This window comes from Panthera pardus, unplaced genomic scaffold, assembly GCF_024362965.1.
Source record: "Panthera pardus isolate Hobbes unplaced genomic scaffold, ASM2436296v1 HiC_scaffold_22, whole genome shotgun sequence".
Lineage (NCBI taxonomy): Eukaryota > Metazoa > Chordata > Mammalia > Carnivora > Felidae > Panthera > Panthera pardus.
The window spans coordinates 16,137,773-16,152,074 of NW_026526788.1; the positions used below are offsets into that span (position 1 = coordinate 16,137,773).

The window sequence follows — 14,302 nt, forward strand, 5'->3', positions numbered from 1 at the left end:
TGGCTATAATGGCAGGATGGTACCTTGTGGACAGTGGCTGCTGGTGTCAGTGGTAGAAAGTGCAGCCGGCCCTTGCACAACATCAGTCTGAACCTCATGGGTCCACTGACCTGCAGATTTTTTCCAGTCCAGTACTGCAAACACATTGCATCTTCCTCATAATTTTTTATTAATATTTTCCTTTCTCTAACTTACTTTACTGGACGAATACAACACAGAACACATGTAACACATACAATGTGTGTTAATTGACTGTTTATATTATTAGTAGGCTTCTAGTCAACAGGAGGCTACTAGTAGTTAAGTTTTTGGAGTATCAAAAGTTATGGATTTTTGACTGCATGGGGTTGGGCGGTGGGGGAGTCTGGTGCCCCTAAGCCCTGCATTGTTCAGTCAGCTGCATTCCTTTGCATGAACACAGTCTTTTAATGCTATTCCAGCACAAGCTTGTTTTTTAGGGTTTCCCAATGGAACATGGTATTGTAAGGTGTCTGTGTTTGAGAGAGAGAGAGAGAGAGAGAGAGAGAGAGAGAGAGAGAGAGAGACCTGCTTTTCAACCTTATGAGCGCCAAATCCAAGACACTCGACTATGGACGAATTACCTAAGTTCTCTAAACTGAATTTCTTTTCTGTAAAATGTATTATTGGAAGGGTCAAACAGTATCACATTTACAGGTCTGCGATAATGTAAGTGCTCAATAAATATCACCTGTCCACTATTATTATTATTCGCCATTTTCATTTACCAGTTATGATCTTTGGATAAAAACAGAGTTCACAATATGATTATGGGTAAAAAACAAAATTGTTTTTTTGATCCCATGGGCTGCGTAAAGTGTATGGAGGACAGTCTCCTTCTTGGCCTTCTTAAATCTCATAGATTTAAGAGGAGAAACATTTGAGTTCAACTGTCCACCTTAGCCTGAATCTTTGCAGTTGGGGGAGCGGGTATAAAGACTAGGCAAACTTATGGAGCCGATGTTTACCTCAAAATTTGATGCACAGACTTAGGTCAGGACACCTAGCATTCAATCTCTCCCCTCATGAATCCTGAAGCTGACACCCGGTTTGTGTATTCTGGTAGGTCTGTTGGGTTAGAAAAAGTTCCACTCCAATTCTCCTGGCAAGGATTTCCCTGGAGCCTAAGACTTCATCGCCAGTTCCAGCAACTACTTATTCCAGGAAACGGAGTTTAGAATGGCAGGTGGAAGTAAGCAATTGCCAGTCTTAGCATCCTTCAGTGTGGGGACTTACTGGTCCATTTTATAAAACTATTTTACCGATTATTATATATCGCGAATGTTAAATTTAATACAATATTTGGTGTGTGGAACTATCTTATAAACACACTAAAGTGTCTTCTACTCTTAAACTCACTACTGACCTGTGCCCCTGTCCCTTCCAGCCAGCATCTTGAAATGCATTTCATAGCCACTAACCCTCTGTCCTTATTTTCAATGCACTTCAATGCACTGCTTCATTTAACACTGTCTGATTTGTACTGTTACTAATTTACCCAAGTAGGACTTGGATTTGTAAATTCAGTGCACTTTCCTTTGGGGACAATGCCCCTTTATTCTCTTGCTACCTCTCTGGTCTGTTTTTCAGCTGAATTGCCTTTCTTTGGCTTGTCTCCTTACTTTGCAAACTACCTTGGGCTAGTGGTCACTAGCCCTCACTAGTGTATGGATCCCTGTGAAATGTGATAAAAGCTGTAATTTCTCTTCCTGAAAATTGCATATGCACAAATATAGCTACTGTTTGGCATTTGTTTTGTTTTTTCTTAATACCCACCACCCACGCAGGTTTCCTTAAGGCACACGCGTGGCCGCCTGCCATCTCTATGGATGGTGACGAGGCTCCCCGTCTAAATGTTTGTTCTAACCCTACATAAAAGGAACCCACCCACTCATGGGGATTCATGGGGACTCACGGCTTTGGAAACTACTCCCTGTGATCCTTATTGGCTGCAAATAAAGTTTATTTTTGTGTGATCAATCACCTGGTACAGCTTCTGACTCCCCAGGACACCAAACGGTCACACAACTACTCAGCTCTGCTCACAGCACACAACAGTATATGATGAATGGGCATGGTTGCATTGTAATACAATTTTACTTATGGACACCGAAATTGCATGGTCCATTCAGAAGCACACAGTGGTAGGACAAATGTTACCTGTAAACCGTAGTTTACCTAAAAATAAGAATCTCAAAAGGCCGTCAGGGTATCATTAACAGTGATTAGAAACAATGAAGCAGATCTTTCAATTTAAAGTCACCACTTTAACAGAATATTTTGTATTAAATGCCAGTCTTAAGAATTTGTACATATTATAGGCAAAACATTACCTCATTATGAACACTTCAGAAATCATCAAATTTTAAAAATCACCCATAGTTCTAGAACTCTAACTCAACTCCTATTGTCCCAACATAAGGCAATTTTACCACACAGATAACTTTTATATTTTAAAAGTAATACGTGCAGAAAAGATGTCAGTTTTAAATTTATTAAAAATGGGATCCCTACTCCTAAGGTATTTAGTGGAACAGAAACACAGTAAAACAAATATTTTCTGTATCTGTTTAAGCAAATTATTTAAGAAACCATAAGAGACTCAGTAGTAAAAAATGTTTTAAGGAATGAATATAGGATTAAATCTTTACAATAAATATGGAAAGAATATAATAAAGAGAATACATTTTATTTATTAATGTCACTGTTAGAATCAAATACTTCAGTTTTTGATATTTGAATCTAAGTGAATAATCTAACTAAATGAAATGATAAAACAGTAAAGCATAATTAATCTCAACAACACAGACTAGTGAAGTATGAAGAAAGACACATTTTCTAGAAAGCACAGGTGACATCAGAACTGAGTCCTTTCCCTTCTGAAGCTGTAAGATTACAATTAGTCTCAGTGTAAGTAAAAGGATAGAAAATATCACTGCAATAAAGTGCCCTACACAATACAATGGAATCATGCACATCTTTTCATCTATTATGAATTACAAAACATTTTGCAGTAAGTACATCTTCAAAGGAAAGTAAAAGAAAATTCAAGCTATCTAACTGGAAAGCTGCAGAGCCATCTAAACTTAAGGTTACAGGCTTAAAATAACAAAATTTAAATTCCTTCTCTCCCTCCCTCTCCCTTTTTCTACCTACCCTCCTTCCTTTCAAGAGACTGTAAACCATCTATCTATGCAAGAGATATGCAAGGAAACATTCCTCCAGAAACTGCCAACAAATTATGTCTAATAAAACATATCATGTCAGAGCAGCAAAGTACATTTAAGATGATATGTAAGGTGATGGAAAGAACAAATTAATATTGATTTAAAAAGTGCACCATCTGTGAAGAGATCATTAAAGATCACGACAAATATAATCTCTATATAATTTGGAGATTAATTCTTCGTGGCTCAAATGTCTGCCTTGACTTGCCCTTCTTTGCTTTTAATGTCAAAAGAAATTTTTGAGGGTGCAATGCATATGTTATTAAAGAGATCACGCCAGAAAATATTTATCTTCAAAAATCGCTTAAGGACGATCAGCAACAATTAGACTGTGCAATCTCTTCTTCAAACCCACTAGACTAATTACTTAGTGATATTATGATTGTCCAAAATTAACTGAGTCTCCAATTACTCAGAGAGAGAAAATTACTTGCAACATCTGATGTCCTGCTCACAAACAAGGAATTATAAACTTGTAACAGTCCTTGCTTGGTATTTAGATACAGACATTAAAATTTTAGTAAATTCTTGACACACATAGAAGAATATGTTTACAAAGAGTAAAAAAAGACTGACATTTAATGCATCTTTTAAGGTACTGTTTGTGATTATAATATTATAATACCATAAGTATAATCCCTGATATTTATTTTTAAAATCAGTTACATGAGAGTGGTGATAATTTCGCACATAGGATGTCTATTAATAACTAGGGAAGAAATGATTGGACCAAGGACTTGGGTTTTACTCCCAAGGTTGTGACCAGTTTACCGTGTAACACAGCCAATTCTTGCTACAGACGTCTGTTCTCACGGCGAATGAGAGTGAGTCATCAGGACTTTAATTCTGGAAACTTCATTCATGAATCTGTGATAATGACTTTATACCTGTCTTTCGGATTTTAATGAAGTGTAAAATATTTTGACATCAACAATCTGTTAAACTGTGAACGATTTTTAATTTTTTTGAGAAACATTTAGATCCTCCTAGTCTTAAATGCATTAACTGTATGTCTCGTACTGAAAGGAGAAATCACATGGAAAATGTCTTGGAATCTGGCGCACAGTAAAATCTATTCAGTGCAATGTAATTTAACTTAATTTCACAGGCAGTGTTGTAGTTGAAGGAGACCATGAGAGATTTATATGACATAAATGAGTGAACATATATACACACGTACATACATATGTAATATATGTACATATAACTGCACAGTGTGTGTGTGTGTGTGTATCCAAGCAAATTATACTGAGAACTGTAGAAGATCCAAATAAATGAAGGATGAAAAAAAATAGCTAAATTTCATTTTTTTCCTTGTGATTATGTTTTGCGTTTTAAAGAAAATTTTGTTTTTTTCCAAGAAAACACATATAAACAGGGGAACGTGGCCATCAACTACACATGGCCTCAGAATCCAACCACAGAAGGTATGGCCAAAGTATCACAGAGGTGGGACTGCCTCAGCAGACTTTAGGGAAATGAGTGAGAAGAACCATAAATGGCAGCTTTGCAAGGAAACCCGGGCTTCTCCAAGTAACATTTAAGATAAAAGGTTTAACTTATTGGGGCGCCTGGGTGACTCAGTTTGTTAAGGGTCCAACTCTTGGTTTCGGCTCAGATCATGATCTCATGGTTGTGAGATTGAGCCCCACCTCGGGCTCTGTGCTTACAGCGTGGAGCCTGCTTGGGATTCTCTCTCTCTCCCTCTCTCTCTCTGCCCCTCCCCCACTCACATGGTCTCTGTGTCTCTCAAACATAAATAAACTTAAAAATATTTTTTAAAAAGAGAAAGGTATAACTTTTCTGTAAATTTTTATCACTCCAACCAACGTTTATCCAGATGCTGTAGAAGTTTAGAGTTATGGAGACAGGGGTGCCTGGGTGTCTCAGTCGGTTGAACGACCAACTTCAGCTCAGGTCATGATTTCACAGTCTGTGAGTTCGAGCCCCGCGTCAGGCTCTGTGCTGACAGCTCAGAGCCTGGAGCCTGCTTTGGATTCTGTGTCTCCCTCTCTCTCTGCCCCTTCCCCGCTCATGCTCTGTCTCTCTCTGTCTCAGAAATGAATAAACATTAAAAAAAAAATTAGAGTTAGGGAGACAGCACAGGGGTGTACTGGAGTGATCAGGGATGACTATGGAAATAGGAAATGGGTAATAGGTCTTGAGTTAAACTTTAAAAGATGGATAAAAATTGGAGGATCTTGTTATAAGTACAATGAACGGTGTAGGCAAAGCCCTGGAAAAAGAAAAGTTTGTGAGTTGCGCAGAAATTAACCTGGATGGCGATGCATTCACAACCTAATGCTAAGAATACGCAGAAAATAGGTCAGATTACAGAATGTCTTGAAAGTCAGCCGGTGGAGACACATGACCTTTGTTCAGAAAATAATGAGAGATTTTACACAATTTCTGAATAGGGGAATAATAAGATTAAAATAGTACTTGAAAAGGTTATTTTTTCAGCAAGGCGCTGAGCAGGTTGGAGGGGTGTGGAAGCAGTCAAATCACACAAGGCACTCTGAAATGCAAGCTGAACATTGCAAATTTCTTCACAAAAAATGAAGCAAAGCCGCAGCTCCAGGAACAGTGAAATATGGTGCATGAGTGGATTTTGCGATTAGATCTGCTGAGATAATCCATCTGATACACAGTTTATTCACAAATGAAGGCAGCACTCAAAGCAAAATCTCAGTCAAAGAGTGTACTTCAGATGCTAAAATAATTGATCATGTAAAACAGTTAATTACACTAATTAACATTTGTTTGTTTTAGCAAGCACCAGTTAAAGAAGAGTAAAATGTTAACACCGACTGACCAGCAAAATTGTCCTGTTAACCTTCAAAGGGCAGTTCAGGGCTTTTTTCTTTTTTACTAATTCCACCTACAAAGTCTCACATTATAAGACACATAATTTCCTCAATTTTTTATGAATACAACAATATTGAGATAATTAAGATACATTTTAAATAATTTCAAAAAACAAGCACGTAGAGGTTAAAGGCCCACTGCTGTGCTTAACGCCCAAATTACACATTTCCTCCTATAAAGTAGGTACATAGCTTTTGAGGTTAAAACAAAATCTGGGAAGTAAAAATAATCTGCTAGTATATGGACTATTAAAAATGTGGTTCAGGGGCGCCTGGATGGTTCAGTCGGTTAACCGTCTGTCTCCGGCTCAGGTCATGATCTCATGGTTTCTGATTTCGAGCCTCACATTAGGCTCTGTGCTGACAGGTCAGAGCCTGGAGCCAGCTTTGGATTCTGTGTCCCTCTCTCTCTGTCCCTCCCCTGCTCATACTCTCTCTCTCAAAAATAAATAAACATTAAAATTATTTTTTTTATTTATTATTTTTTTTTAACGTTTATTTATTTTTGAGACAGAAAGAGACAGAGCATGAACGGGGGAGGGGCAGAGAGAGAGGGAGACACAGAATCGGAAGCAGGCTCCAGGCTCTGAGCCATCAGCCCAGAGCCCGACGCGGGGCTCGAACCGACGGACCGCGAGATGGTGACCTGAGCCGAAGTCGGACGCTTAACCGACTGAGCCACCCAGGCGCCCCTAAAATTATTTTTTTTAAATATGGTTCATTTTTTTATGCGTCTAAAGCATCTATAATAGATGATATTAGATATTTTAGAAATATTTTCATAGTGGAGTAACAAAAAATTAACAGAGTAACCATCACTTTTTAAAAAAATAACATAAAAGGGCTTCTTGGCCCATGGATTTTGGCTTAAAGGGAAAACAAAAGAAAAAAAACAACCAAAAATCATGTTGTAATAAAAGCAGTAATACTTAAAATTTTTAAAAATTACTTAATCAGCATAAGAATTGAGCAGTTATTTATATTTAAATATTTGAATATGCCAGAACTTTTAAAATTAAGGAAATAACATTAAATTAAAAGAATCTTGAATAGATATTTTCTTCCAGTATTTAATTCCTGCTCCCACCTTAGAGATAATGGAAAACAAAGAATCCAACAAGTTATAATGATAATAAATATCTCCTGTTAACCCTTAATAAGCATATACGTGGATTCTGGCATTAAATTGTCCACGATGATCAAAAATACCAATATTTCGGTCATTATTACACACAAATCAAAATTTTTTTGCAGCAAAATGAATCCCTGAAATCTTACTAGAAAGTCACCCAGATCTTATTTCCTCCGAAGCACTATTATGTAAAATGGTTTTTTGTTTCTTTGTTTTCAATTTCTGAACAGTTAAGCCTGCTGTAAGCATCATTTGAAAGCATCCACAGTACACAGCGACCTACGCGCAGAGGGCACTGACCTCATTCACCGTGGCGTAGTAGCTGTCGTGCTTGAACGTGGGAGAGTTGTCGTTGCGGTCCCTCACCACGATGCGAACCTCATGGTAGATGACGGTGCCCACCTTCTTGTTGACACACTGCACCTGCACCACGATCGAGTGTATGTTCATCGGGGGCTGCAACGCAGAAATTGCATCCTTTTTAATTTTATTTATTTATTTATTTTTTATTTTTTTTTTTCAATATATGAAATTTACTGTCAAATTCGCTTCCATACAACACCCAGTGCTGGTCCCAAAAGGTGCCCTCCTCAATACCCATCACCCACCCTCCCCTCCCTCCCACCCCCCATCAACCCTCAGTTTGTTCTCAGTTTTTAACAGTCTCTTATGCTTTGGCTCTCTCCCACTCTAACCTCTTTTTTTTTTTTTTTTCCTTCCCCTCCCCCATGGGTTTCTGTTAAGTTTCTCAAGATCCACATAAGATTGAAACCATATGGTATCTGTCTTTCTCTGTATGGCTTATTTCACTTAGCATCACACTCTCCAGTTCCATCCACGTTGCTACAAAGGGCCATATTTCATTCTTTCTCATTGCCAAGTAGTATTCCATTGTGTGTATAAACCACAATTTCTTTATCCATTCATCAGTTGATGGACATTTAGGCTCTTTCCATAATTTGGCTATTGTTGAAAGTGCTGCTATAAACATTGGGGTACAAGTGCCCCTAATTGCATCCTTTTTTAAGAAAAGCACTTGAAACTGAAGCATCTCATGATGGCCAAAGCACATTTGTTTCATAACAAAATTTTAATGTCTATGTTTGTGAGAGAGACTAAGAGAAAGGGAGGTGCAGAGAGAGTAGCTGGGGTGGTGGGGGTGGGGTGGCACAGAGGATCCGAAGCAGGCTCCAGACTCTGAGCTGTCAGCACAGAGCCTGTCCTGGGGCTGGAACTCACATGTGAGATCATGACATGAGCTGAAGTCTGACGCTTAACCGACTGAGCCACCCAGGTGCCCCTGTTTCATAAAACTTTCTAGGGGCGCCTGGGTGGCGCAGTCGGTTAAGCGTCCGACTTCAGCCAGGTCACGATCTCGCGGTCCGTGAGTTCGAGCCCCGCGTCAGGCTCTGGGCTGATGGCTCGGAGCCTGGAGCCTGTTTCCGATTCTGTGTCTCCCTCTCTCTCTGCCCCTCCCCCATTCATGCTCTGTCTCTCTCTGTCCCAAAAAAAAAAAAAAAAAAAAAAAAAAAACGTTGAGAAAAAAAAAACTTTCTATGCTTCTTCATTCTACAATGAAGATAATTTATGAAAATTGATCCATTTTGCCCTGTTTAAGGACAAGAGAGGACAACCATGATTATTTTGCTTCTCCATTTTGTGTCTCAAAGTACAGGACCTCGGGATGCATGTTCAGCATGGGAGGACTAGTGGAGAGCACAGTCACAAGACAGAGGGGGTAAAACGAATTCTGTCCAAAAGTTAAAATATCATTCATTACATGAGCTTGTGATTTATAAAAACAATGTGTTCATGATAAAATCCTCGGGCAAAAGGCGTTGTGTAACATTTGTGCTCATTTACACTTTTGCTAAAATATTATGTGTTCATATCTGATAAAAATTAAAATATAATCAAAAGAAGAGAATCCATTCATAATCCACCAACCATATTTACTCATTCTATACATTTAAGTGTTTATTTTGCTAATCTTTCTCTCTCCAAATACAAATATACTCCTGGTATACACACACACACACACACACACACACACACACACACACATGAATAGCATCCCAAATTTGTAAATACAGATTGACTACAGTAATTAGGTATCTACTGTGATGCTATATTATATGATTTCATATAGTTGATAGCATAATTGTCTTAGTAGAAACTTACAACAAGATGCTTTATGTTGTCCACTTTTGCCATTATAAACCATACTTCAATAAATATTCTACGCATAAATATGTGCCAACTTGCCCCTATTTTTAATGATAAATTCCTGAAAGGGAAAAGTGTCATCCAAAGGGCACTTATTACTCAGGTCACATGGCCAAGACCTTTCAGAACTCGGGCGCAGACCTACATCTGTTTGACCCTCGAGTCAAAGCATTTAAGACTACAAAATATTTCTTTGTGCTTTTCAAGCCTTTTTTGAGCTTACAAAGCTGTCGCACAAAATACATCATTTTATCAGAATGACATATTCTGACACGTCGTCTTCCAGGCTGCTCTCCCCTTTCAACTTCTCCCCGCACTACTTATTTTCCGTACTACGTTTCTCACCCACCACTTGGCATATGACATATTTTATACGTTTAGTTCTGTTGGTCCCCCTTCACTGCACTGGCAGCTCCATAAAGCCTGGTGTGGCCTTTTGTCATGACTGAAGCTCTCTGCCCAGTAACCAGTACTGTGCCTGGAGTAGATAATGGTGTGGACTCCCCACGTCAGACTACGTGACTTCCGGCCAGTAAGAGACCTACTAGCCGCACACTCCGTACAAAACCTCTCAGTGCTTTGATTGCTCATTTCTAAAAACAGAGATAAAATTAAAGACCGATAGGATAGGATCATTCTGAGTATCATATGAGGTTACCCTGCCCTAGGCACAGCTGGCAGATGTAAATTTTTTTTAAATGTTTTATTTATTTTTGAGACAGAGAAAGAGAGAGACAGAGCATGAGCGAGCGAGGGGCAGAGAGAGAGAGGGAGACAAAGAATCTGAAACAGGCCCCAGGCTCTGAGATGTCAGCACAGAGCCCGATGCAGGGCTCAAACCCATGAACCATGAGATCATGACCTGAGTCGAAGCTGGATGCTTAACCAACTGAGCCACCCAGGCGCCCCAATTATCTTTTTAATTATAAAAAAAAAGCTAAATACCCAAGAAAGCAAAAAACATGGAATTTTTAAAATATAAACTATAATTTTGGATTATGAAGTAAATTATTAAATATTTGGATTGAAACCAATTTAAAGTTATAGCATCACTTACTGGAAGTGAGCATAGGTTCAAAAAATGTCACATGCCACATTTAAAAAAATTTTTTTTTAACATTTATTTATTTTTGAGACAGAGAGAGACAGAGCATGAATGGGGGAGGGTCAGAGAGAGGGGGAGACACAGAATCTGAAACAGGCTCCAGGCTCTGGCCTGTCAGCACAGAGCCCGATGTGGGGCTCAAACTCATGGACTGTGATATCATGACCTGAGCTGAAGTCGGGCACTTAACTGACTGAGACACCCAGGCACCCCACATGCCACATTTCTAAGTGAGAAGAATACTGTAGAAACCGTATCTAAACTGAAGCAAACATTATTTAATCTTGAGATATTTTTACACGCAGTGTAAAAGGAAAAAAAGCATTTTAATCTGTTTGTACCAGACTGAATAAATGTACCCAGAAAGAATCAATTGAAGAATCATTAACACACGCAGGGAGGTTATCTGGTGAGTGCCATATAGCTCAGTGTTCTGATATATACCTCATTCCACTTTTAATTACTGACATAAATGAAGACATTAAGGTCATGTGTAAAAAAATCCGTGAATGCCACAAAGCTCCGAAAGATATAGCATACATTTAATGACAAAAGACAACATTCAAAATCATTTTAGTAAGACAGAATAATAGGTTACACAATGATATATTTTTATAATAATAAATTTAAATCACCTTATTGGTATTAACCAAGTATAATAAATGGCTACACACATTAATGCAAAAATATCATTGTGAAATCTCGATGAGCGAGAGATGAGTTTTCGCATCAATGCTGTCAACGGACAATGGAGCCTTGGTACAAACTTCATATTCGTTAGTAATATCAGATGCAGAGATGGCCAGGCTCTAGTTAGCACTATTTTATGGGCAAATAGGATGTAAAGTCTGAACACCTTGAGAACGTGTGATACAATCTGAGGATATTTAATCTAAAACACTCAAGATGCACCCCACATCTAAATGGTTGTTTTGAAAAGATATATAAGCTTATTCACTGTAGTCTCAGAGAGAAGAAATAACAACAATGAATAAAAAAATACCACAAAGCATTTCTTTTCAATATAAGTAGAGGTTTTGTATTAATGCAAGGCAGTGCAGAATAGAAGGGACCATCTGACAAGCAAGACATCATTGAAAATAAGGAACCTCGAGGCAAAAAGATCACTTAAAAAGATTAGGTCTCTCCCTTTTTACTATCAGTTTTAAAGTGTTTTCTTCAATAGATTTTTGAGCCAAGTCCTGTGTATTTCAATTGTAAAGTAAAAACAACAATAGCAGCAAAAGAGGAAAAGCCACAAAGACAACCAAAGGAAACCAAATACTTGTACTGTGTTTGTACTTGGCATCTCTCGGAAGACATTTGGGCGAATTACGTTCTTCTAAAGTTATTTATCTTCTGAATATTACAAAAGAGCCCTACAAACCCATTTCCTCTCAGCTTCTAATGCTGTAGTGAGTGCTAGCACTGGACAGAGAGGTCACAATCTCTGCAGGTAGGGAATCAAATGCACTGTGCACTGAGCCCCTACTTGGTCCCGTGAAGTGCCCATAAATTAGATGTAACCAGGTCACTCGGAACTCTTGTCACTCTCGACTCTAGCTCCCTTGCAACTGTGAGCAGCATGGATAGACCTTAGCTTGCAATAAATTCCAACCATAATGGATCGTGCTGAAGGCCAGAATTCCCTGCGGCTCATATATAACACACGTTGTAATCTTGCCTTGGAATAGATTCTATTCTGCCGCATAAGAAGGTCATAAATATAGCAAGTGCAGCTCTACAAGTCAGTGAGAGTTTGGGGACCACAAAAGGCTTAGGAATCCGTTAGGGAAATTTTGGTTTATCTTTCACAACTGTTCAGCCAATTTTACCTTCCCTAATTCTCTTCAATTGCTTCATAACGAAGAAAAAAAAAAACCTGTGTAGAAATTGTTTTGGGCTAATTATTCAAAACAACTACCATTCGTATTATACCTAGACATGCCAACTATTCTCCTAGTTTGAAAATGAATGTTTAACATGATACCTGAGGGCATAGTTGCACATTTTTATACATTAGTGTATATCGAGTATAAGTTTTGATATGCATAAATAAGGTTTGGGAATGATACATACCAACAGTTGATGGAGGTTAGCTTTGAAGAGTAAGGTTGAGGGTAGAAAGTAAGAAGGGAAAAATTACCAACAAATATGTATGAATTTTGTGATTTGAAAAAGACAAAAATTTAAAATTTTACTATGAGGTGTTCAGACAATAACTTAGGATTTAACATGCAAAGTCATTTTTGTAAGAAATTTATTGATGTGAACATTGTTGATTGTAGCAAACATCTTACATCCAAGGGGAATTGAGTTTTCTCCAGAAACCATGTTATTTGGAGGGCTCACTGATTTAATAAGAAAACATGTTTTTAGCAAACCTGTATAAAAGAATTGATTTTATTTCTCCTAAAGCAAAGGCCAACCTCAATCCTCACAGGAATGAATGGATTTTGTCATGCTTTTTCTTCCTATGTACTCACTACTTTCAGAAAGTGAAAAATCTTCATTATTTCACAAATAACTATAAGACAGTGAAAGGAAATAAGACACAGTATGTTTTTGAATTATTTTTAAATAATGAAAAGACTTAAAGGAAATGGCTGGCTGGAGTTATGAGTTTCCCCTCACAAATTAAACTTCCATAATCATAATAAATGGTATATTGACATAAGTTGACTAAGGAAGAAATTACCAATTTGAAACTATAATTAGGTATAATGTAATATTAATATAATTTTTTTAAATTTTTTAAATGTTTATTTATTTTTGACAGAGAGAGAGAGAAACAGAGCATGAGTGGGAGAGGAGAAGAGAGAGAGGGAGACACAGAATCTGAAGCAGGCTCCAGACTCTGAGCTGTCAGCACAGAGCCTGACACAGGGCTTGAACTCACAGACCACAAGACCATGACCTGAGCCGAAGTCGGACGCTCAACCGACTGAGCCACCCAGGCGCCCCGATAAATTTTTTATAATCGACTATTAAGGGCATTCAGTTTATTGACTTGTATTTATTAAATTCAAAGTTCAATGTGAGTTAGGATTAATATGATGTGAGGTAAGCAAATCCCATAAAATTGATGTGAGATGAACTTAAATACAATGCAAGTCAAAGAGTTTTGAAGACTTTAGAGTTTAGAGCAAGAAATTTCATAACAGTGTAACATTAAGAACTATGATATGTAGGGGGTGCCTGGGTGGCTCAGTTGGTTAAGCGCCTGACTCTTGATTTTGGCTCAGGTCATGATCTCATAGTTCATGAGATTGATCCCTGCACTGGGCTCTGTGCTGAGCAGGGAACCTAGTTGGAAATTTCTCTCTCTGCTCCTGCCCCACTTGTGTTTGTTCTCTCTCTCTCTCTCTCTCTCTCTCTCTCTCTCTCTCTCTCTCTCTCTCTCTCTCTCCCCCAATTAAAAAACATACAATAAAATTTTTTTAAAGGAATATTTTATGTAGGGAGTGGCATGTAAGGCGTGTCTTGGTAGTAGATAACATTCAACTGATGGCCAAGGCTAAAGGTAGATTCTAATCACAGAGATAAAAGAATATCAGGGAAGGCATAATAGCAATGAAAAGTCATCTGTTGACAAGGTCAGAACTGTGTTTGAATGTAAAACAGGTTGAGTCTTGACATATGCTGAGAGGACTATTAGGAGACTGTCCCAAAGTCCAAGTGCGAGCCATCAGGACAACTCCATGGAAGTGAAAGCGGGCAGCTTGGT

At 38.2% G+C, this 14,302-nt stretch overlaps 1 protein-coding gene across 17 annotated transcripts in view; it reads right to left on the bottom strand.

Moving 5' to 3' along the window:
* Positions 1-14,302, bottom strand: part of PCDH15 (protocadherin related 15) — a 1,681,879-nt gene that overhangs the window by 498,257 nt on the left and 1,169,320 nt on the right. For all 17 annotated transcript variants that reach the window (XR_008425054.1, XR_008425055.1, XR_008425056.1 and 14 more), the window contains one exon: positions 7,545-7,700. Coding sequence is in view for 14 of the 17 variants with exons in the window: in XM_053910276.1 (XP_053766251.1) it covers positions 7,545-7,700 (156 nt within the window). In the remaining 3 variants the exon portion in view is untranslated. The remainder of the gene's footprint in view (positions 1-7,544; positions 7,701-14,302) is intronic.